Genomic DNA, 11,822 nt, shown 5'->3' with positions numbered 1-11,822 from the left:
GGAGCGGTCGGCTGAACTATGAAGTGCGGTGTTTCGCCAACTACATCAAAGACGGCAGCCCCGTCGCAAGACTAGGTATCGCAGCCCTAGTAAAGCAGCATGCTGAAATAAATAGGCAAACGATAAAGGACAACGATTATAAACTTGGCACTTAAATTGTAAGGACTCTGCTCAATCGGCACGCGCGGGCATCTTGGCCAGAGAGCTACGGAAGGCAAAAGTGGAGGTAGCGTTGGCCTTGAACCGGAAAACGTGAATTCAGGGCGGTTGATTCGACCGCGGGCGCTGGTTTCGTGCTATTGAGAAACCAAATGGAGCGTGTCATTTTTTTTCCTGTATGGACTTCCTCACTGCGACTAGAATCGTAGATCTATTGTGAGACATGCCCGGGTGTCTGCTGTATCCCGCACTTCTGTTAATAGCATTACCGCTATTGAGAAGTGGCATGCTTCATCAGTGCTTGTGTAAATGTGATACTCTTCCTTACACGCTTACTGTCCTACTATACCGATACTCGTTCCTCTTGCCAAATATCACCAATTATAATTCCCTGGAGAAGTTTCGTCGTGCGTCCTTCTGGCCAGTTTTATTGATAAGAGGGACTTATTTTTTGGTAAGAGGAAGTCACGCAAAGGTATTGTAGATTTCAACGTAAAGGAAGGGTAACTGGTGAGGAGCCTGAGAATAAACCCATGCTTGAAAGTCCTTTTTGACATCGGATGGCCTGGTTCTACTAAGATTCGAACCCACGACCATCCGCTTGACAAAGCAGACTCTGTAACCTTGCGGCTATGCAGCTCCCTTGAAGCGTGTCATTAGGTGGAGGCCTATTAATGACCGTCAATGCGTCTAGAGGATCAAAGGCAGATTCTTTAATTACAGCTTCATCAACGAGTACGCACCGACAAACGATAAAACCACCAACCACTAACGATAACGGCTTGAGGTTAGTGAACTACGCCGCGGCCAGGGGAATGGCCATCTGTAGAACCCACTTTGCACGTCTGAACATTCGGAATCACATCTGGAGACACCTCAAAGGAGAGGCCTGCTCCCAGATCGACCACATGCTGATCGACGACCGGCACTTTTCGGACGTCATAGATGTGCGGTTCTTCCGAGAGCAAAACATCGACTCGGAGCTCAATCTCGTGGTAGGTAAGATTTGCGCCCGGCTGTCCAATGTATTTAAATCGAGATAGGCGAGGAAAATACGTCTGGACATCCAGAGGTTATCAGCGGAAGTAGTTGCTGCAGAATACTCGGAAAGCGTCAGATGCTGGAGAAATACCGGGAGGCAAAAGCTGCCGAAAAGAGGCTTCACCGTCGTAAGAAACGTTAGCACTACGGTCGCGTCCTCGCGGAGGCGGAGAATTGCTTCACAAGGCACGACACGAGGAGCTTCTATAGAACGATTAACGGAATCAGGAACCGGACCGTGCCAGTACCTGCCATGTGTAATGACAGAGAGGGAAACCGATTGCCGATAAATCTCAGGTGGCCTGGAATTATAAACAACCTTCTGAAGCGGTGTTGAACGGTGAGAAAGGTAGTAGCGTCGACAGAACATGATAGAAATTGGAGAGGACGGACAAGCTGTGGACCCAACAACATTGCACGAGGTGAAGAATGCTTGCCAAGAGCTGAGGGACCACCAGCCGCTGGAAAGGGCGGCTTACCGGCCAAACTTTTAAAAGTCGAGAGCGAGCGGCTGTATAGTGCAATTCACCAGAGTGTGGTCAGCGGAACAACTGCCTACGGACTAGTTGGAAGGACTCATATGCCCTATCGACAAGAAGGGACATAGATTCGACTGTAGTAATTATCGAGGCATAACCCTCCCCAATTCCGCTTGTAAAATTCTCACCAGAATCCTGTTCCAGCGATTGAGGCCGTTGCAGGAAGCCTGTGTAGTACAATGAACCAGATGTTGACCTTGAGACAGATTCTCGACAAGTTTCTAGAACTCAACTTGCAAATACATTATCTGTTTATTGACTTTGAGGCGGCGTACAAAAGTGAAATGCAACGAGCTGTGGCAAATTATGCTTGAACATTGTTTTCCAACAAAACTAATTAAACTGTTACGTGCGACGCTTGACGGTTTCAAATCATGCGTCAGGACAACGGGCAAATCCTAGGACGCGTATGTGACGTTAGATGGTCTGAAGCAAGGTGACGGGATCTCGAACTTGCTGTTCAACATAGCTTTGGAAGGTGCAATACAAAGGGCAGGTGTGCAGAGGAGTGTCACCATCATCACGAAGTCTCACATGCTCCTGGGCTTCGTGGACCACATTGATATAATTTGTGTTAACCCTTGAGGAGGCCTTTATGGCCCTCAGAAGAGAAGCTGCGAGAATTGGACTCACCATAAACACTGCCAAAACAAAGTACATAATGGCTGGCAGAGAGCGTAGTAGTTTTGAGGGTGTTGGTGCTGCGGTGGAGATGGATGGGGATACCACAGACTAACAGACGTAACACTGGAACCAAGCTCCATCGCCACAAAAAACGTTCATTTCAAATTTTCAATCGAATAACAGTCATCGCGCGAAAACGTCGTCTGGGGCGCTGTCATGCAATCTCATACATATTTTGTAGTTCCCCATTTGACACATGCAGTAACGCTGGCGCTGATGTCGAAATACATGACGCAGCGCGAACACGACAGCAGATGGTGCTAGTGTTACTAACGTAAAGTACTGGAATCATCCAAACGATGATTTTATTAAAAATCTGTTCGACGTGTTATGTCTGTTAGTCTGTGGGGATACTTTCGAAGTGGTCGACGAATTTGTTTATCTTGGTACCTTCGTGACATGTGACAACGAGGTGAGGAGACGGATTGCGACAACGAATAGGACTTATTACGGGTTGCGTAGCCAGTTTAGGTTCCGTAGCCTACAGATTCGTACGAAATTTGAGCTCTATAGCACTCTGAACTCTGATCCTCCTGATGGCGCTCTATGGACATAAATCGTGGACGTGGACGTGGAAGGAGGCCAATCGACGAGCGTAGAATCCTGCGATCAATACTCGGAGGCAAACTAGAAAACGGGGTGGGGCAGGCGTATGAATCACGAGCTGTACGAAGTATACAAAGCAAAGCAAAGCCCTGGGGCTAGATCCGATTCGGAACATGACCTTTTGTACATTATACACAGACTTCGCAGCCAACTGTTTAGTGTACAGGACAATTGCGGGGCTAGAGCTACGATCCTACTGACACCAACAATCTCTCCCAAGCTGAGACTCGAACCTACGACGACTGGCTTGTTGAGCCAGCAACGTACCTCGAGACCATCTGGAAGGATACGAAGTATACGAACACGCTGATTTTGTCAAGCCGATGACACACGGCAGGTTGCAGTGGGCTGGCTACGTAGCACGGATGGCGGAGCGATAGGCAAAGAAGATAGCAGAGAACCGGATGCCAGAGCAGCGTGTGTAAGGGGAGACTGGAGAGGAGCAGCCCAAGACCGAGTTTTGTGAAGGTGTGTTCTGAATTCGGCATAGGATCTCAACGATCTGTCGCCATAAAAGTAACGTAAGTAAAAGTAGGTAAGTAATAGACGATACACGGAAGCCAGGTAATTTTTTACGATTGCACGAGTGCCATGTTAAGAGTCTCAATTGTATTCCGAAAGAGCTTCATCTTATAACAACTATCCTAATTAAATCCGCTTCGCATGCCACTTGTTTTTTGTGCAATGTGATAAATAACAAATAACATTTCTAACCTGTGGTGTAGCTACCAAGGTACAGGATATCTATTTTGAATAGATTTTGCTAGAAGAGACATCATAACTTGGTTTTCTTTTGTGTGCGGTGATTTTTCGCAGTAATCCCTCACATGTCATATTCGTGTAAAAAGAGTTACTTCCTACTAAATATCTAGCAACACTGACGCTGGTTACCTGATGCAGTGATGCCACTAACGAGAAGAAAAGTGAGCTATTGTGAACTCATTAATTTTGTACAGGGGCGTTACTCACTTCACATGTAAGAAGTATTCACAGCTCACGAAACACAAAACTTACTCAATTTTACATCAAAACTAGCAGTTTAAACATTATTTCCTTATTAAACCTAGCATCATTTTTTCAGTACTTTTTATTATCATCGAATTTGCTCGTCAATAGTTACTTTTGAATATTTTCCACAACTTTACTGTTCCATACATCCGGTGATTTGTTACGTAATGTTTAAACACTTCCTGAAATGAAAAAAGCGTCATCACTGGAGTGAAAGTGCCATTTTGCTTCGGTGACCGCTAGCTCGCGTCTCGAAGAAAAAATCGTCAAAAGTTGCGATGAGTGTGAGCAATCCGGACATCAAAATACAAAACTCCTGTTCACCAATAATATTTACATCGGTAGAAATTGCGACGAGCACCGACAGCGGAACCGGCGGTTCCTCGGATCTGGGATCTTCATCGGCTATTTATATCGAGCAGAAGAGCATGATGGGACCGCTGGATGTGAGTTTTGGAATGAAAATTGCTTATTTGCTGTTGATTTTGAACATCCGTTTGCTTTACTTTTAGAAACCGAAAAGCGCGTCCAATGAACAAAAGGAGGAACTGGTTAAAATATTCGAGGAGTACAACCAACAGCCTAAAACAGAGAGCTCCGAAACGGATTACAAGGAAAGGCAGCGGTTTTGGATAGAGGCGACACATCGATTAAACAGTGTTCCGGGAGGTACACTGAAATCAACTGCTAAATGGGTTAAATATTGGGCTGATGTTATAATAAACCTTAAGCGGAAATGTCGGCTCGTTGTAGAAGGCCGATCTAAAAAAATTGGACCGAATGCACTGGAGGTACGCATTTTATCTGCAGCTAATTGCTATGATGTCCTAGACCAGTGGACAAAAGCACTTGGCGCGGATGGAATGATGAGTCTCGAGAGTAACGGATCAGCTGATCACGAGGAGTATTTCCCAGAGGACAGTGGAGTTCAAAAAGAGGAAATCGTTATCGAGCACTACACCGACGATCCACTGGACGAGGAATTTGTTGCTAGTTTTTCGAAACCAGTCGCTACTGATCACACACAGGAAACCATAACCGCAGAGCTTGAAATCCGCAAACCAACTGTCGACGAGCTTAAAACCATTAGCACAGCAACCGCAGTCAGCACCGGGGAATATGTAGAAATGACGACATCCGCTCTGGAAGGTACCAGCGAATTCCTCAAACCGAAGTTAATACGTCCATCACAAGAACGGTTACGAGAAGACCTAAAACGTACATCGGAGAAACTCGAATCGGTGATGAAAAAGCGACGTTTAGATGACTCTAAGTTTGCCATTGCTCATGCCCTTACGAACATGTCGGCAGCAATGCTGCAGCTTTCCAACGGGCTTAATGACTTGGCGAATGCGCTAACCAACGATGCAATGTAAGAAGCTGAAGTAACATTCTTAGCTGATTCTACCCAAATTGTGGTAATTTTTAGGCGATAATGTGGCAACCGTAATGGTTAAAATCTTAGCTACGCAGTGACAGTTTTTGGTTGAACTCTCTTGAATTACAAAACGGTTCATAGCTTTCGAATAATAATGGCTCCCAGCAGTTTTACCCTCTAAGAGGAGTGTTGTCCTGAAACCAACTTTTTTTTTACAGGTAATAATTTTTATTTGCCTGTATCAAATTTATGATTTTATTGAACAAAATTAAATATGAATTCTATCCAGTTTTGGCTAATTTAACCAACTTTAAGCTTAATTTGTGTAGGCTTTTCGAATGCATAGTAAAATAGGAAACCTTTAGTTTAAAAGTCACTACGATAGTACTTTTAATATGTTAAATGTATTGTACAGATAATAAATGTAAACAAAAACTTGGATATTGTATTCTTTATGTAGAAAGGAATATAGAACAGCTGATGGCTGGATTCCATATAGTTTGAGATTAATTTATTGTATAATTCTGTTTGTCTCAATTCAAGTCGTTTCTCTAGTGTTAGTTTTTTACACCGGGTCTTTACGATACTGTTTTAACACTGGATCTAAATTTCGAATTTCCAAATAAATTACTTCAAGCGGTAAGCAAACCTATTTTTTTTTTTTCATTACGTTTATTCCAATATTTTTTGAGTTGACTTTAAATCACCTCACCCTATCAAATAATACAAGAACAGAAGTTATTTTTATCATTTTTAAATTTGTTCTTCCAACCATCGGTATATTACTGCGGGTTTTGCGGCTTGGACCACTCAACATTTAATATCAAGTGATCATAGCCGTGTCCGTTAAGCAGCTCGATAGCGGTCGCAGCGTCACGGCGTGATTTAAAGTGAACGTAGGCGAAACCCTTGCACAGGCCGGTATTCTTATCGCGAGCCAAAAACATTTTGCTATGTGGTCCGATTTTCTTCACCAGCTCTTCCAAATCCGCTTCAGTCATCGCTTCCGACAAATTCGAGATACGGATGGCGGTTGTGTCGTCTCGGCCGCGCAGATTAGCTCCCAAACCTGCCTTTTGGCTTTCGCGCATGCTTGGTGGCACATATTTACCGCTCTTAACCGATGGGGCACTGGTAACCGGTGGTTCTGCAACTATAAACTTACAATTTAAACAACTGATTGTGAAACAATTTGAGTGAACTCTTACTAGCTGGGGCCTGTTTGGCTTTACCAATCCCCAACGATGTTCCGCTGTAGGGGCAGTTAAGTGTCCAATGATCGCCATCACAAATACGGCACTTAACATTCTTCAAAGTATCCGTGCTTTCCGGCTTCTGGTCCTCCTCCTTGTTGCTAACAAATTGCATGTAAATATCTTCGGATACCATAGTGGTTTGGGGATTAGGTCCCGGTGTGTCATTGGCTGAATCACCGAATTTAGCCCATGCCTTCCGCTTAGCCACACTCTTCGGTACGACCAACCGGGAAATCTTATACGTTCGAACCACCTTCACTTTCTTGTTATCCTTGTTATACTTGTATTCAGTGACAATTTTGTGATTGTTTTCAATGATCTCTGTAGGCGGAGGCAGCGAACCGGAATCTAATTCTACCTCATCCGCCCAGGAGGATTTGATTTCATCTAAAGCTGGCATCTGTAGAAAAAAAAACACTTAAAATAATGTGCTTTCGTGTTACTCATTTGTGTCAGCAATCAGTTACGATTACAATGAAATTTTGCAGTATGAATAAACGTAATGAACTTATTAAAACAGGAGAGCAAATAAATCTTAAACCTGTAAACGAACCTTTACGTTTGTAGCGAAGATTATGTTCCTTTAGCAGAAATATGCACCAAAATTGAATTTCTCGGAACACGGTGTCACTGTCTAGTTTTTCGCCAGCAACCAAAATGGCCGAACCATTTTTTGACAGCTGTCAAATAACATGGGTATTGCCGAAGTGATCGAAACAAGCCGAACCGGGAAATTTTATTTTGACATAATTCGCGTGAGTTTTCAAAATGACCAATTCAACTTTAGCATCGAACTGCGAAAATGCACTATCGTGTAATTTTACAAATCGACCAAACTAAGATTAATTGAGCTGGAAGAATCAGGTTCGAAACCTCTTACTTATCATATACAGTACTGCTAAGTGGTACCTAATTCTGAGGATTTATATTACCATGTTGCAGATTCTTACTGTTAGCGAGTTTTGTTTATTTCACTAGCCCACCTAGTTTTGACCTGGAGCCAACCTTTTTTGTCTTTAGGGCATCCTTAACAGTGCGCTTCTATGCCCTGTTTGGCAGCGCTCTATCATCACTTCATACCGTACCGGTCGCTGCTAAACGCGCTAGAGAAATAGTAGCCGGGCCTCCGGGAAATATCGCGCTCTCAAATTTGGCAGCCCGGTAACAGCGCTGCTAAAGGTTTATGCTGGATGAAACGTCAAACAGAGACGATAGCAACGACCGGTGTGGAAACGGGTGAGTGCGTAAAATAGCCGCGCTGTACACAGTCGCCATAACAACTTAAATAGTAGCGCACTGTTAAGGATGCCCTTATTAAAGAAGCTTTCAGCTCCAAGCTGGTGAGCCTCTAAGTCTGGAGCCAACCTAACTGCTGTCAAAATCCTTCTTTATGCCCTTGATTTTGACACCGAATTGACATGGCGTGTTGCCCGAAGCGCACCGTAAAATTTCTCAGTTTTAGCCCACCACCGCATGGGCTGGTCAATATTCATGTGTTTGACGTTTTGAACAAAGTGGGTCAACTTGGTGGAAGCAAACCAACATGTTTTATGAAAGGTATGTACATCTGTATGCCTGTTGGTGAAAATATTTTATTGTTCAAAGGCGCGATCCCTGTTAGCTAAATTCCGGTTTCAACTGTCACGGTAATGTTTATTTCAAACGAAAAATTCCGTGAGGAATCACGCATTTCCTTGGATTATGTTTTTCAAATCCGAGGCCATGTGAATTCACCTTTCAGTAAAGCATCATCGCGGTAGGAAAAAAGTTTAAGGATGGATTTCCAGAAACACACGAGTTACTCAGAATTGCTCTTTATTTTTCAGACTTTCTCAGAAAAACTCAAATTTAGTCACTGTCTTCCCCCTCGTCGCGAGACTACATACAAGGATGCCAGGTCATTTTTTCAAATGTCTTCACGTTCTGAATAAAATGTCCTCACATGTCTTCCATCCCGAAAAGGCTCGTTAAAACCGGCAAATCGAAAACTGACGAAACAGGTCGCCGCCTCTTGCAAAACGCGGGTCATAAACACAGGTTTTGTAATGTCTTCACATATTTTTCAATGTCTGCCATTTGTCTTCACAAACAAGGATGTCTTCACCGCGGGGTAAACTGCCCATAAATGCATAACAGTCCCATGTGAGTTTTCATCACTTTTGAGATAAACCTTAGAAACTTCTTTACATTACGTGTGCTCTCGAAAATTTACAACAAAAGTTAGGTTTGTTGCTAAAATGATGAAAAAAAATCACAGGAAGGTTGTATGCAAAGCCACGACCGCAAGGTTGAAGTAGATTACTTTTACAAGAAAGATAACCCGGCTTCTTGCGTGTCAGTAATTTTTTCTAGTATATAAACATTGACCGTTCAGTGGCAGTATTATAATTTCTTTTTGTTTGATATTTTGAATGAAGTTCATTGAATATTTTTAAATTTTGTGCAAATGAGAAGTAGAGGTGCTGCCGAATTGTAATATGCAAATTTAATACGACATCATTAAACGGGAACGGAACAAAGGCTACGGTTATGCAGAACGCGAATGACGGCGCGATGCGATTCGCCTTACCGTGGTGAAATGTACAACTCTTTTTAAGGCGAAGTAGAGCTATACATTTCAACACATTTCTTGCCAAATCGCATCGCGCCGTTATTTTCGTTCTGCATAACCGTAGCCAAATACTAAGCGACGCAAACACGTAATAATAGTCAGATTATGCATGTAGATGAAGATAATTAACTTTGGATTATATCGCAAAACGAGAAAATATTAACTCTTCAAATATTCATTTGTGTTCTTCAAATTTCAGTTGTTCAATTCAATATCCGATGAAATGTCTGTTTATTATCTGAAGAAGCTCTTATATAGCCCAAATGATGCATTCCCAATTTACTAGGTCCATAACTCTGCCGACCGCGCTTAAGAAAGCAATCGTATAACGACCAATCGGAGGTCGAATTTTGTGTTTTGACTAGGCTTAAGAATTTTCAATAGTACAATAGTTCGAATAATAAAATTGCAATTTCATGCATTTGGTAGAAGTCTTAGAAGATTTTCTAATCGATTGCTGCAAAAACGAAGGAAATCCATCGAAAACTAACCGATTTATTAGCATTTGAAATTGGACATATTTTTTACTTTTTCCAGTTTTAGATTTCCATTTCACATCCCTATGTAGCCGAACTTCCTGAAAGAAGTATTCTACTTCAAAATATTGATTTTGGTCAGACCCACGTTACGAATAAACGCATAACAGGCTCACACGCTCGTTCAATTTTACTCTAAATTGGTTAGAAAGTACTCACTTTCGTATTTTGATTCAAAATGTCAAAAAATGAGTAATATTGATTAACGAAACTGAGTAACTTTCACCCAGCTTTCGTATTTTTTGTTTTGCTCACTTTTGGGTAACCGTTCATTTTTTTATCAGTTTGCTGTAAACAAAAGCTAGGCACACAGACTAACAGACATAACACGTCGAACAAATTTTCAATAAAATCATCGTTTGGATGATTCCAGTACTTTACATTAGTAACACTAGCACCATCTGCTGTCGTGTTCGCGCTGCGTCATGTATTTTGACATCAGCGCCAGCGTTACTGCATGTGTCAAATGGAGAACTGCAAAATATGTATGAGATTGCATGACAGCGCCCCAGACGACGTTTTCGCGCGATGATTGTTGTTCGATTGAAAATTTTAAATGAACGTTTTTTGTGGCGATGGAGCTAGGTTCCAGTGTTACGTCTGTTAGTCTGTGCTAGGCATTTAACAGTTCCCTGTTTGTTTCGCTTATTCGTACATGGATTTAGTTTTGAAAGTACTGCAACGAATAGTTTACAATAAAATAATAATCCGCTTTTTGATATATGAGCCACAAGTCAAATAAGTGAGTGCTGCTGAGTGAGGGAACGAAACGCGAAGAATGAGTGCATAAAAACATCGTACACGTCCGCTTGTTCGAATAACTTCTGTTTTTGTTACATTGATTTTAACATATTGATCAAGCTATTTGAGTGGTCAGATCCATATTCTTAAATCATGGATGACACGGTAATGCTAATTCTTTTTTTAATATTAGTTGGTTCCTGTATAGCTGGGAGTATACTTTTTATCGTGATGCTGTTGGAGGAAAAACTAAAAATGTGTATATGTTTGGTGCTAGGTTGTTGGTGGGAACGGCCCTTACAGTCATAATACCAGAAGGAATTCGGTCCTTGTACTATGGAAGCTCGGATGAAAGCAATCTTGAAGTTAAATACGTGGGCACCTCTCTAACACCGGATAATAAACACAGCGCTGATTTATCCACATTTGGGCTCTCCCTAGTGCTGGGCTTTGTCTCCATGATACTTGTACCGATTTGTAGCTTTTAACGCGAAGCAATCCGAAAGATGGTAATAATATAAAATATTAATAATTAGGTAACTTGATGGGAATTAAATCTACAACATTTTAACGATTTTTCTTTTGTTGTTTTCAAATTTTAATTTCCGAATTTCCTAATGTTTTTTTTTGCGTAGGAAAGTCAAATTTACGAAACTGAGTAACAGTTACTCAGTTTGGCTAGTTCATGCTTTTTTTAAATGAGTAAGTAGTACTCAGTTTTTGACATTTATCCATGCTACTCAAAAATGAGTAACTACATGGTTACTCTGCTTAGGGTAGATCCACTGTTAACGAAATTGAGTCAAAATTTACCCAATTTAGAGTAAAAACGGCCGTGCGTGCAAAGCTAAAACCAATTAGCAGAAAATCATGGTAACTTTCATTAAAAGACTAAATAAAGTGTACTGATCGGAACAACAATAACCTTATTGCATATAAAAGTTTTCTGCACAAATATATTTACCTCGGATGAATGCTTATTTTAAACTTTTTGTTTCTTTGATTGAATCCTGCGTTTACCTGCGTCTACTGCGTTTTACTCAGTTGTACGTTTTTGGCAGTGTGACTCTTATGCGTTTATGGGCAGTAAATGTCTTTGATTTGAAGACATGTCTTCCAATCTTGCATCGCTGATCACACATTTGAGTTTGACAGATACCGGTAACTTTGTTTGCCTTCGAGCGATGCATTTTATAGAAGTACCAGGCAAAGGCAAACGCCTTTCTCCTAGAAAGGTATAACAACCACTTGCAAAACCGATGG

At 41.8% G+C, this 11,822-nt stretch overlaps 2 protein-coding genes across 3 annotated transcripts; one reads left to right on the top strand and one right to left on the bottom strand.

The window, feature by feature from the left end:
- The first annotated feature begins 4,227 nt into the window (after window positions 1–4,227).
- On the top strand, window positions 4,228–5,856 carry LOC129724101 (uncharacterized). 2 transcript variants are annotated; one of them, XM_055678728.1, is made up of 3 exons: window positions 4,228–4,483; window positions 4,550–5,409; window positions 5,467–5,856. In XM_055678728.1, the coding sequence occupies exons 1-3, from the start codon at window positions 4,316–4,318 to the stop codon at window positions 5,471–5,473; spliced, it is 1,035 nt and encodes a 344-aa protein (XP_055534703.1). In that variant the 5' UTR covers window positions 4,228–4,315; the 3' UTR covers window positions 5,474–5,856. The 2 variants fall into 2 exon arrangements, with proteins under 2 accessions (XP_055534703.1, XP_055534704.1); XM_055678729.1 differs by having other exon boundaries at window positions 4,550–5,856.
- Window positions 5,857–6,067: 211 nt separating this feature from the next.
- On the bottom strand, window positions 6,068–7,364 carry LOC129724102 (eukaryotic translation initiation factor 3 subunit G). Its single transcript, XM_055678730.1, has 3 exons — window positions 7,225–7,364; window positions 6,624–7,071; window positions 6,068–6,568 (listed from the first exon to the last, which is right to left on the bottom strand). The coding sequence occupies exons 2-3, from the start codon at window positions 7,069–7,071 to the stop codon at window positions 6,198–6,200; spliced, it is 819 nt and encodes a 272-aa protein (XP_055534705.1). The 5' UTR covers window positions 7,225–7,364; the 3' UTR covers window positions 6,068–6,197.
- Between the last annotated feature and the right edge of the window lie 4,458 nt (window positions 7,365–11,822).

This window comes from Wyeomyia smithii, chromosome 2, assembly GCF_029784165.1.
Source record: "Wyeomyia smithii strain HCP4-BCI-WySm-NY-G18 chromosome 2, ASM2978416v1, whole genome shotgun sequence".
Lineage (NCBI taxonomy): Eukaryota > Metazoa > Arthropoda > Insecta > Diptera > Culicidae > Wyeomyia > Wyeomyia smithii.
The sequence above is the reverse complement of the archived record's forward strand: the minus strand, read 5'-3'. Positions and strand labels throughout refer to the sequence as shown.